The sequence below is a fragment of the Mugil cephalus genome, chromosome 10, assembly GCF_022458985.1.
Source record: "Mugil cephalus isolate CIBA_MC_2020 chromosome 10, CIBA_Mcephalus_1.1, whole genome shotgun sequence".
NCBI classification, from domain to species: Eukaryota; Metazoa; Chordata; class Actinopteri; order Mugiliformes; family Mugilidae; genus Mugil; species Mugil cephalus.
This window is the reverse complement of record NC_061779.1, coordinates 4,962,506-4,974,999: the sequence shown is the minus strand read 5'-3', so window position 1 is coordinate 4,974,999 and position 12,494 is coordinate 4,962,506. Positions and strand designations below refer to the sequence as shown.

Genomic DNA, 12,494 nt, shown 5'->3' with positions numbered 1-12,494 from the left:
ACCAACATATTTTTAGACAGTATGTAGGTACAGAGCCGTGCTGTGAGGCGTTTAACATAGTCAGTCGTGGGCGGGATGAAACAAGCAGTGATGTGAATTTGCGGAGAAAAAAGGAGCCCAAAACATCACATCTTAAAGAGAGCTGCCGGCACTGTGAGAAATGTCAAGAAACTTTTGGAAGCGAGGCTACAATGAAGCATTATAAAGAACGCCTTGATCCGTGACAGCTCAACAGAGCGCCGCCTGCTAAATGGGGTGCGTCAAAACATGCAGGAGACGTGTCGGAGGGAGACAGGATTTATGACGAGGTCTGACTGACTGAAACCCCCAGACAGAGCGGAGTGACAGCATGAGGAAAAAGACGAGCGTGAGGCAGGGAGAGAAAAGGAAGAGACAAAGGCAAGTGAGAGGACAAACCGAGTTAGAGAGGAGATGTAAATAGGAGAGATCAAAGCCTTCTTACCTTCCTACTGCCATCCTTCTCTAATCTTCCCAACAGCATGTCAAACTGTGGGAAAGATAAAAGTCAGAATAACCACGTTAATAACATACAAAGTCGCATGGAGTATCGGAAAAAAACGCTACACCTGAATTATAGAAGGCGAAAACGATAAAAATAACTGTGTGAATACATCCAGCCACACTTTAAATAATTTAATAACATATTGTTATTCTGGTATTTTGAGCTTTAAGCCACTTATCACCTGTTATTCCATCAGAGGACACCTCTCACTGGTTTAATTTCATTTGACTCGTGATTGACTCTAAAAGACTAAAGTGGTGTGCAGGTCTGATACTAAACATTGGCCGAAGTCTCACAGGTAGAAACTACAAAACCTGCAGCTGAACCGAATAACCGAGCAATCTTTATAAATGCGGGTCACTCACCTCTCGACTCTCGATGACAAGTTCACTGACGCAGCGCATGAACATGTTCTCTCCCTGGCTGTCTTTTTCATTGCTGCGGAATGACGCACAGAGTTAGAAGTAGACACGAAGGGTGCGACGGAAGCACGAGGTAATGAGTTCAGGGCTATTTACCGTAGGAAGTAGAAGTACTGGAGAGCTTCCCGTGGATCCGTAGACTCAAACTTGCGCGTGTAAAGCATGAGCAGGCGGATGAAGTTGAGGCGACGTACCATGGGAGGGTCACCGGGCTCCTGACTCACTGCGGAGAACACGCACGCGCAGCTTATTTGACTGCAGTTTTTTTTTTTTTTTTTTTTTCCCCTCCACGGCTGTCTGCCTCGATCTACGAAACGAAGTTGCTAACACTTACGCAGCTGAGCGCTCTGACCGGACGACTTGAGAAGCAGCCGGAGCTCGTACAGGACCAGCGCCACGTGCACAGCGTGACTCCGAAGCCTCTCGACGCGAAACAAGAAAGCCACCGCCGCCTCAAACTGAGCTGTCAGGAACAACACCTGGAAGTACAGGAACGGCAGCTGGCTCGCAGAGAAGTGGGACTCGCCTGTTGGATGCAGAGAGAAAATGGATGAGTAGTATGAAAATGTCTGCTTTAACCTGCAGAGGAAAAACATCAAACTTAAATTTAACTGTACTGTTTGTTCTTTTTAAGGTCATAGACTTGCATCAAACGAGGGACACTGCAACGGTGACAACACTAGATCAGAAACTAATATTTACAGCATTTCAAACCTTCAGTTATTCTTATTAGACCTCTGCTGAGGCTGAATTTGAGGTCACCTAATTTTATGCACTGATAACAATGACAAACGCGTGCAGCCGTCTTCACCCGAGGTCTGCACATGCCACATCATCCTTTTTTTTTTTTTTTTTTGACATGCAAGGTTAAATGTGCAAACATTGTGTTGAGTGCAGGTACTTAGTCATCAAGTTTACTTTTTAATTAGAATTCTTAATCCTCTTGTTGGCTGAAAGTTTGAGGAGTAAAACAGGGTGGACCCTGTCAGCCATTTTACAGCCTTATCTCAGACTTACAGCGTTTTAGTTCAAAAAGCCAGAGCGTACGAGAGAAGGAGGGAGCGACGAAGAGAAGAAAAAGGACGACGGAGGAGAGAGAGGGAGAGAGAGATAGGAGTGTGGGTGTGAGGAGGGGAGGTGGGGAGTGGGGGGGGGCTGCAGCAGCCGAGCGTGCAGTGAAGAAATGAGAAAGAAGAAATGCATATGCAAGTAGAGAAACGGGACAAAAAACGGTGGGTGGCATGAGGGACAACAAGTGTACGTGTGTGAGAGAGAGGGATAAAGGATAAGAGGAGAGGACGGGGATGGAGCAGGTGAGCGGCAGACAAACGGAGCAGATGAGGCTGGTGACTGCTGGCGGTTTGCGAGAGAAATAAAGATTTGGGTTTGATTTTGGGCTTTGTGGCCCGCTGTGAAGCAAGATGGAGAACAACAAGGAGCTCTGTGCCAGACAAGCAAGACAGCCGAGCAGCAGAGAGGAAAACAGAATGAGGCTTCAGGCTGTACTTCCCACTGAGCAGGAAGAGTGGGAGAGGTGGGAGAGCTGAAACGGGGGGGGGGGGGGGGACATAGAGAGAGAGAGACGGGGTTTGCAGCCTTATCGGAACGAGGCAGGATCGGCCCATGGAGAACGACGCACTCAGGAGAGAAAGCCGTGCTTTTCTCCATCTGTGGGAGGGAAGGCCTAATGCCCCTAGTGTCGCAGGCATGCGGCTTTTTAAGTAGTCTTACACTGAATAGATTTTAAATGAGGAATCAAAGTGGTTTCTCTTGTGCTTTGTAAACTTTTGATGGCCGTGATGAGTTTTTTTTTTTTTTTTGCAGCAACAAGACGTTCACAGCTGTGAATCAGAAAATCAGGGGTAAAAAACATGCACTGGATCACATCTCATCTTATGACTCTTTTCAGCTTTAACTAAATTACTTCCACCATTTGTTTACAGTTCCATGGGCAACGCTAGGAACGCTGTGACGAGAGGCTTTCTGAAAGTGTGCCCCTGGTCCTTTCGTGTAATATTAATGGTGTTGAGGCATCAAGGACACAGAATTCTTGGAGAGATCGGGGAAGCGGCGTGATGCAGCCAGGAGGAGGCGTGGTTACACGAGCTCCCTACGCCCTAGTTTACTGCCAGCGCGCTGACCTCTTAACGGTGCAACACTTTCTCCATGTCCCTTCGTCAGACAGAGCGCACAGAGGAAATGGAGTGGAAGGCGGCATTTAATTCGTCAGTTGTAGCACTTCCAAGCAAGAAACTCCCACCGCCTTGAATCCTGAGCACGAAAAGTTGAGCAACTGTGTTGTTGTTTCTGCATTTGGCCGTTTGAAATTAATTCACAAACAGAGTCTGGCTCAGTTTTCTACAGACTCATGAACTTTTGTTTCTGCCTTGCGTGACAAAGCTCTCTGAGTCACACTCGTCTTGTTGTCCGTAGCAACGGCTGCCGAGGCTCCTGGGTACTCGAGTGTTTAGATTTCAAAGTGAACATAAATGCTCTGAAACAACCTTTTTTTTTTTTTTGCTTTACTGCTCATAAAACTACTCAATAAACTTGCAAATTTGTCTTTTTAAAAAAGCTCTGGAATATTGATGTGATTTTATTTATGCAGTTACCAGCTCTGCACACGGACGTTCACAGTTTTCCCATTTACTGGAGTGAATGCCCATCTATTGGGAACATGCAGGTGGTTATAGCCTTATAACAATGAACAGCGCGCGAGGCAATGAGCCAGCAGTAACGCATCTGTGCCCGTTTCCCACATCAGTAACAACAAGCGCCGCAAAGGAAAAGGCAGCAGAAAGAGGGGCAGGTCCAGAAACACGCATCACAACTTCAAGTTCATATATCTGCAGTTTCTTCTGGAGCAGAAAAGCAGAAATGAAGTCCCGTACCGTAATCTTCCAGCAGCTGTTTCTGTAGCTGTGGCAGAGTGAGCTTGTCCTGAGGAGAGCTGCTGCCGTCATCATCGAAACACACCTGGTTCAACTGTATGGAGGAAAAAAAAAAACATTATGTTAAATAACTGAAAGAAACACAAGCCTTAGAGCAAATATATAGACAGATATCGTGCAATACTTGAACTGAACAACAACAAATAAACTGCACGGTACCTTAAGCCAGAGGTAGTCCATAGTCTTATCCGCGACCTCTCCGTGGTTATCACTGACGTCGCACTTCCCGATCAGGCAGTAGACGGCTCTCTTGTAGGGGTCGGCACAATTCCTCAGCACTCGGCGGTAGTGAAGACGGAGTTTGTTCTCTGAAGTCGGCGACAGGCTAAAAGGATGAAAGAGGCAAAATGGTTGAGTTGAGATGTGCGAGATGATGCCAGGTTGACCCAGCTCGATCTCTGCGGGCGTCAGAGTGTGTTAAAGTATATAAAAGATGAAAAACGAGCCGACGCGTCCTCACCGTCTGTCTGGGCTGTTCATGTACTCCTGAAACCAGGTCTTGAAGTCTCCCAGCTGATGTTGCACCCTGTTCACCACCTGCATGGTGGCGTTCAGGTCGCCACAGCGCAGGCAGTAGTAGATCACAGCCCACACAGGGTGGCCCTCGATCTCTCCGTCCTATCGCACATACAATACCGGGGTCAATATATTTCATTCTCTCTTATTTTTTAAGCATAAAAACAGAGTCGGACTAAGATCATCCTATCGGTTACATTTATTTGAGCCCGATGACTCAGCAGGAACATGCAAGCAGAAGTCTTAATAAGTTCAATATGCTATTTTAGATCACGAATATTACCTGCATGCCAGGCAGGGGCCCTGGCAGTTTGATGTTGAGGAAGCTGCGGACTAGTTGGTACGTTCCAGGCACCCCTCCTAACTGGGCCTGATGGAGGTTCCCGAAGACGGTCACCATGGTGTAGTTTTTATAACTGGGGGGGAAAAAAAGGGGAGACAGAAAACTGGTCTCAGCTACGGTGTAGTTCTGCTTAACTATCGACTGCTGATTATCCAAAAAGTCTCAAAAATGAAGAAAAACAAGTATAGTTACGTGTTCTCCAGGAAGCTCAGCGCCTGACGTACGAAAGCCATTTGCATCTCAACACTAATGCGGCTCTTGAGGGTGTCTTTGGCTGGAACCAGCAACACATCTGTCACCTCCTTCACCATTAGCCACATGTCTGATACGTTCTGCGGTGGGATGAGAGCGACAGTCACACAGAGAACCTTTTCTTTTTTGTAGAAAATTACTACATTTGGAAACAACAGATGATTAGAGGTTGTGAGAGATCTTCGTTCTTACCTTGTCATCCAGGCTTTCAGCTACTGAAGCACATAAATCTCCCAGATTTGGCTGAATGCGACCATTCACTATCTTCTCGTTGAAGATATAGATCTGAATGAGGTAGGTGGAGAAAAAAAAAGCAAAAAAAATGTAGAATTAAAGCAGTTCCACAGTCTGTTAAACGCTGAGCTCCAGGCTTAACATTGACATTTTGAGGTAAGAGATCATCTTATAACTCCCATCTCGGCCTCAAAAGCAAATCCTACGACCATCGAGTGAAGTGGTTCACAATGAAAAACAGCACGAAAAGAATCAAAACGTTGAAGAGGTCATCGAAGAGGATGACAAAAATCAGACAGATGACGCCGCACGCAATGTGTCGACACATGGCATCTAAAGCTCCGTGCCATCTAACAGATCAGAGACGAATGGAACGGGAAAAGGTCAGACAGGATGATGAGGGAGGAGTGATGGTGACGACCCCCCCACCCCACCCACAATCGATCAGTATGTTTGACCTGCCACTTCCTGGCTTGCTGTGACCTCGTTCCAACCAAATGATCAGCAGACTGACGCCATCATAGACTGTGACTGCATTGAGTTAAAAGTGATTTTAACATTTTGTCCAATATGAGTCTGGCTTGATAAATCAAAGTACTACTACTATTATTATTATTATTATTTTTACAGGGCTTGAAGTAAAATAAAATCCTGAGCCTGAACACAAAATGTTGCATCCCAACATTTAATACTAGGGATTACTATTATTTTTACTATTCTTAAGGCCTTTGTTTCCAGTTAAGACACATTCTCGTAGCTTCATAAATTTACTCTCCATCTTTCTGACAAAAGTGACTTCAATAAAAAAATGATGCCTTCATGAAAACTTGGAAATTGTATAACCCAACTCAGAAATTTCAGACTTCCAGATATCATAAGGTTCACGTTACAGGTTAACTCTCAGGAAAAAAAATGAGTCAGTCATATTGTCACTGTTTGCTGAACATTAGAATATGTGCAACAGAAATTTATTTCTATTTTAGAAGCAGTAACTTCTGAGTTTGACAACTCAGAGCTAATTTTTCCTAAGTTGCCTAGAATGCAGCTGCAGCTGCAGCTGCAGCTGGATCTTGACCAAGTTTTCCAAGACTCACCCTACTTCTGATTGGATGTTAGTTTGGAGATGGAAAGCTGAGTTACACTTATTCATGACTGGTAGGTGAACTCAACTCACTGCTCCTGACAATAACACGCATCAACAAGTTTTTTTTTCCCTAAATGTTGATCTTTTTTTTTAATTGCATTCAAGCACCACAAGCTGGAGAATACTTTAAGCCCTGCATATTATGATTGTTATAGTATTAATATTAAACCAATGTGAATAATGTTAATTATAATGCCTGATGAGTAACAATAAACTGCTGCACAAAAATCCCATAGATTCCATGTGTAAGTATATATATATAAAAAAAAAAACACTGCATCACTGAGGCGAATGCATGAGTCATCCAGCATCAGATATAAACTTGTTAACCAGCTCCAAATCATCTTGAGTTTCAATGCAGATCAAAACGATCAGACTTGTGATGACTCACCTGTCGTCCATAGGCAACCTCCACACTGTCCAGCGCACTCCTTCCTGGAGCTGTCACTTCGCTCACAAAGCTCGGCTACGACAGACAGAGACAGGTGACTTAACAGACACACTACACACAATAAAGCAGCTTTTCAAAGGTTAAACAGGCCCAAAACAGCTGGTAAGCAGGTAGTGCACGACTACAGCTGTCATTTAACATCTTAAATGCTTCGAATTAAAAGTCCTTCATTTTTACTCAGGGAGAGGATAAAAATAGTTTCAATGAGTCTGGCATGAAACTACTACTATGGTTATTTTAGATGAGTGGGTAGACAGTTAAGAAGAGTGTGTCATGGACTGTGCATCAGAGATTTGCTTTTAAGAAGACATAATCAGTCCAAGAAGTTAAAATAAATCACAAAAGAACTGTTATTTGTGTGATAGAATAAATTGGAAATTAAATTAGACTGTTTCTCAGTGAATACAATGCAGAATTAAAATACAGCATATTAATATATCAATATTTCCACACAGCTGACAAATCAATAAAATTAGATCACTACTATTTGAAATAGATTTTTCAGAAATACAGTATTTTAAATAGACTATTTAATTGTAGACCATTTAAAAGAAGCATCTTCATAAAGGAGAGGTGCTGTTTTGCCGACTACTTTTGTATATTTGTCATAATGCTCATAATGCAAAATTTTTTGATTACACTGTTTCTTTTATTTTGCTAGATAATACTTATTTCTATTTTACTTTAATCTAATCTTGCTGTATTTTATCTTTTTTTGTGGTTTTTATGAGTGTTTACTTTTATGTCCAATCAAGCTACGGTGACCAAATAATTTCCCTTGTGGATCGTTAAATTTTGTCTAATTATTTTAAACTTTTATCTTTCAAATTAAGTAAAACGGTGATATCTGAGGTGTCTATCCGGCTGAGACAAGGGTTCTCTAAAGACACAATTACTAATAATTTCTTAAGATGTCTCCCTTTTAACTGTGGACGTCCCTCTTCCCACACGGTGTCCCGTACCTCCACGTCCTGACTGAAGTCCAGAGCATCTTCTCCTGCTCCGAGCAGCGTGTGCAACACCCTCTGCTTCACCTGCTCCCACTGAACCAGCATGGACTCACGATGGTACTCTTCAGCCAGCAGGAACGTCTGCGTTTTTCAGCACATAAGTCCGGGACATTCTTACATGTTGCATTGCTTACATTCAACACGTACAGCGCGTAATTTATTTTCTTTACAGAGGGTGCTACAGCACATTTAATTGGGTGTTTACGCAACCCAGTTAAACGATTTAATTTAGGCACAGTGTGAAAAAGAAGGTGCACACTTGCAGCGCGCAGGTATGTACGTTACGTAAAACGAGGCCTACTTATGCAACACGCGCTCGCACTGGATTTAGCAGCAGACCCCTGTCAAGATTGTACCAGTCCTCCAGGAGACACTGCAGTCTATTTTAACTATCCATGGAGACTTAAAAGTGAGATAATGGGAGCATGACATAATTGAATCTCCAGCTCAGGGAGACGCAAATCTAGACTAAATTCACCATTTACTGGGTTAATTTGCCTGGATATACACTCTTTAGAACATTACAGAGATGCAAAGATGCAACATGTGAAAACCTACAAATAAAATGCTGAGGATAAATTTGAGCCAATTAAGCAGTGGAACAAGGAAAGCAGTGATAACTGCATTTTTCTTATGCATCACATTTTTTTAACAATGCAAAAACTGTCATACCTCTTATTTTCTATGTGAATTAAAATTCAAGTTGTGGCTTTGAGCAACGAGGTATTTAATATGTACCTTATGTGATGTCTGTTCTTTAACTATCAAATATAGAAAATATTTAATGTTATGTAACTGGTGCAGGGGAATAATAAAAAAAAAAAAAACGACTTGAAATAATATTCACGTCAGGTGGTTGCTGTAAGACGAGACAACTCTAAATTATGTTTTAAACGATGTCATTTAAAAACCCCACATATTCTGTGATGTAAAAGCTGTCAGATAAGAAATCTGCAAGAACATCCAACATTGGCTTTCTTTTTTTTAATCCTCTGTGCATTTTCTCCCCCCCACCCCCCTCACCCCCCTTGCTCACGAGTCCGTTTTCCTCTCTCAGGGAGCAGAGAGAGATAATGGGAACGGCAGCTAATTAACACAGGGCCTATTAGCTCTGCACATCAGGGAAGCCATTTCAAAATGATTCCCTAAAGGTTCACACCAGAAGGACTTCTAGATCACCACAAGTAGATTACTAAAAAATGTGTTTTTTTTAATCTGAGGTGTCGATGTTCAAAACTTGTTATTTGTAAAAAACTGAGTTAAATAAGGACACACAATTTGTTGACTTCACCTGTAAATGAAAAATAATGCAGACAGTACAGAGGCCGATGCAGGTTTATCGTGTGAACTGGTTTCCTCTGTGATAAGATATAGATTCTGTGGCTTTATTTTATTTTATTTTATTTTATTGAGAAGCAATCAAACAGTGGGCAGATACTGACCCTGCGGCGAGACTCCTCGATGGCTGACAACAGGGCGTTGTCCCTCTCGTTCTTCAAGAAGCCCTGAGGATGAGGCAGAGACAAACATGGGGAGAGGATGAGACACGGCGACAAACAGAGAGGCAGAGAAGACAGGAACAGAGAGAGAGACACGGGGAGAGAAGGAGATATTACCTTAACTGGCGTGGACGAAAAGAAAACGGGGATAAACTGTATGCGGTTCTAGAGGGACAGATTTAGCAGGTGCAGCATAATTTGCTCTCTGAGAGACAGAAGCTGCGCCTCAACTTTCCGTCTTATTTTTTTTCTTTCATCTCGTAATCAGCAATAGTGTGGTCACCGCCTTATACAAATGTACGTGCAGCCCAGAGACGAGCCCGGGCTTTTCACACACGGTTTCTCTGAGAGACGACAGGCGGCCTCCATTTTGGTATCAAATCAAGATGGCTGCCGATGCATGCATAGCCCTTCCTGAGATGATGATGATTCATATCTAATCTCTATGGAAATCATTCACATCGTACACCAACAGTGATAACTAATAACTATGTATTTATACACACAATGTGAGCGACGAAAGGTGTTAAAAAAAAAATGAAGCATAAACAAGAGAACTCAAGGGCACTCAGTCAGTGAGAGAAGATGCGACACTTGCAAAAAACACCAAACGCTCCAGTGTGTGTGCTTTGTATAATATTATGCAAGTGTAGATTTTAATTATATGGAACGATGCCGTGTTTGCAGCTGTTGCATGTCTACATTCAGAAATAATCTAAGCTACCGAAGTTAGGAAATGGAAATGATTGTTGTCTGATTTATCTTTATTACCACATATGATATCATATTGCATTAAACAATTACGCAAACGTACAAATAAGATAAAACACAAATAAAGTGCATATACATAAAATATGTTTTAATGCTCTGAACGTATGCCACAAATGTCAATTAAACTGTTTATTTAACCAATCAAATAACATAATTAAAACAATCCCTGCAAACTTTAACAGTGTCAGTTCACTGAAGAGACAAAGCCTAAATATCTCTATGTTATGTAATAATCACATTTATTTTAGAATCTCTCATGGTTTAAAACTGCTGAAGCATGAGGAAAAAAATTTAAATTTAACTTTTTACATGGTCACTGATGATGAGTGTTATCGTTCTCCTTGACTGTTGACTTGCAGTTCAATACGCCACCTAGGAAATGCTGTGTGTAAATTTGCATTTATATAAAAGGTAGAGTAAAGCATTGCCACTTTTTAATGATACAAACTCCTCCTCACGCTGCATTTTTTTAAAAATTTATATAACCACCGGCCATCTACTCCAAACCCAACAGTCTCTTATGTTGGATGGAGGTTGTCCGCTCTGTCAGATAATGGCATATTAATGTACCGATGCCATTTTTGGGACCATCTGTCTTTGCATATGGAGCGTGTAGCATCACTTTAGCCTGAAGAACAAGCCCCAGTTAAGACGCATAGTACGTGTCTAAGCTAACTGGAGATTGTTCTACGCTATGGGGTGTGGCTGCTCTAAGCTACTCTAGTCCTGTCTGATTTATGTCTGTGTAGTTCAGCCGACTTTTGCCTCTTCCTTTCTTTTCGATCTATCGCACTCCACTTCTGTCTGCATTTCTCTCATTTCTCACTGCCAAATGAGAAAAGCAAACCGGTAGCACAAAGGTTCCTTTTGAAAATGAAAAGTGTTCTAAGAAATGCCAAAGACCAGACAGAATCGTGTAACTGGTGAGAAATTTAACAAACCAGGTGCCGTCCATTAATCTGGCTTTCTTTGCAATTAAAACACTGTGTCATAAGCTGGATGACCAACTGAAAGCGATGCTGATGTATCAGTTGCATTTGTACATGCTGATGTATCCCGGTGTTTTCCAGGGTGAGTCATCTGGACACCGACTGGTTTTTAGGAAATTGTGCATTTCATTCAACTCACTGACGCTGCAGTAATCGGACTGGTGATCCGAGGGTTGAGCTTAACACAAGTGGTCGTCTACCTTTTCCCCCCCAACTAAAAACAAATCCGTCCATGTTTGATTTCCTCCTCATACAGTGGCTTGTACAGGCGCAGCGCAGTCATTTTCCACCTTAACAATGAGTTAAACTTCCTCTATTGTGACCTGAACAATAGAAGATGTCCTCTCACCCGACAAGAGTACAAACCGAAGCACAATAGGCGAGATGTGCGACACAAATAAAGAAAAGCAAATGCAGACGGTGGTGTTTTTTTCCTGCAGATAACAGGGCACGGAGGTGTATTGTGCTGCATCAAGGTTGCTGCATGTGTGCGAGCTCACATGAAAAATAACTGGTGGCTGATTTGGCCTCGTGCTGCACTCGCGTGTTATGGGCTTTGATCTTGTGCAGCCGTAGTGGACGTCGGCTTATTAGTTCCAAAATAGGTCTCATCATGTACCTCGCAGAAATTAGGTCTAGGTCACCATGTAAAAGGGAAAGACGCGTCATAATTCCTACATCCACCCACTCTAACCAGAGGACATCTCAGGACTGAAAAGTTGCTTTTGTATACATGTCTTTTAGCCAAGGCTCAATTGTCCAACGCAATGTCCTAAGTTGCTCAGTATCTTATGGCGTTAATCTAATTTAATCCAAATAAGCCTTTTTTTTTTTCTGTCCCCCAAACCCAGCTCCTAATTTACCCCTTTGGTCAATTCCTCATTAACACAGCCTCCCTCCGCCTGCTCTGTCCCTCTCCCTTTCTTTCCCCATCTCACTTTTTCCCAGGAGATGCAGAGAATAGGTCTATATTTAACCACTCCAACCAGGGAAAAGCTCAGGTCAACGCTCGCTGGAGAGCTGCACTGGAAAAAGAATTAGAATAGAATAGAATAGAATAGAATAGAATAGAATAGAATAGAATAGAATAGAATAGAATAGAATAGAATAGGAGTTTTCTCGGCTGTTCCAGTGAAGGGAAAAGGGGAGATTAGACCGACATGTTTTTCCCTTCAGTAATGGGGCTGGAGTCAGGGGGAGCTGCTCCTTCCAAAAAGCATCTGAGGCCATGGCGGCACAATGGGTAGCACAGGACAACACTTCTGGGGAGTCGCCTCAGCATCTTTTTTTTCTTTTTATTTTTTTCGCTTCAACAGGACGCAGAGATTTGTCATTGCTGTCATTTTGTTGCCTGTTGCCAGCTGCACTTGCACTGCCAACGACTTTGCC

General features: G+C 42.6%; 1 protein-coding gene across 3 annotated transcripts in view; it reads right to left on the bottom strand.

The window, feature by feature from the left end:
• The window catches only part of nup93 (nucleoporin 93), a 29,531-nt gene that overhangs the window by 5,200 nt on the left and 11,837 nt on the right, over positions 1-12,494 (bottom strand). For all 3 annotated transcript variants that reach the window (XM_047596241.1, XM_047596240.1, XM_047596242.1), the window contains 13 exons: positions 9,289-9,351; positions 7,799-7,927; positions 6,777-6,851; positions 5,200-5,292; positions 4,948-5,087; positions 4,696-4,828; positions 4,357-4,514; positions 4,056-4,221; positions 3,837-3,930; positions 1,280-1,471; positions 1,042-1,168; positions 889-961; positions 464-508 (listed from right to left, as the gene is read on the bottom strand). In XM_047596241.1, coding sequence (XP_047452197.1) covers positions 464-508; positions 889-961; positions 1,042-1,168; positions 1,280-1,471; positions 3,837-3,930; positions 4,056-4,221; positions 4,357-4,514; positions 4,696-4,828; positions 4,948-5,087; positions 5,200-5,292; positions 6,777-6,851; positions 7,799-7,927; positions 9,289-9,351 — 1,488 coding nt within the window. The remainder of the gene's footprint in view (positions 1-463; positions 509-888; positions 962-1,041; positions 1,169-1,279; positions 1,472-3,836; positions 3,931-4,055; positions 4,222-4,356; positions 4,515-4,695; positions 4,829-4,947; positions 5,088-5,199; positions 5,293-6,776; positions 6,852-7,798; positions 7,928-9,288; positions 9,352-12,494) is intronic.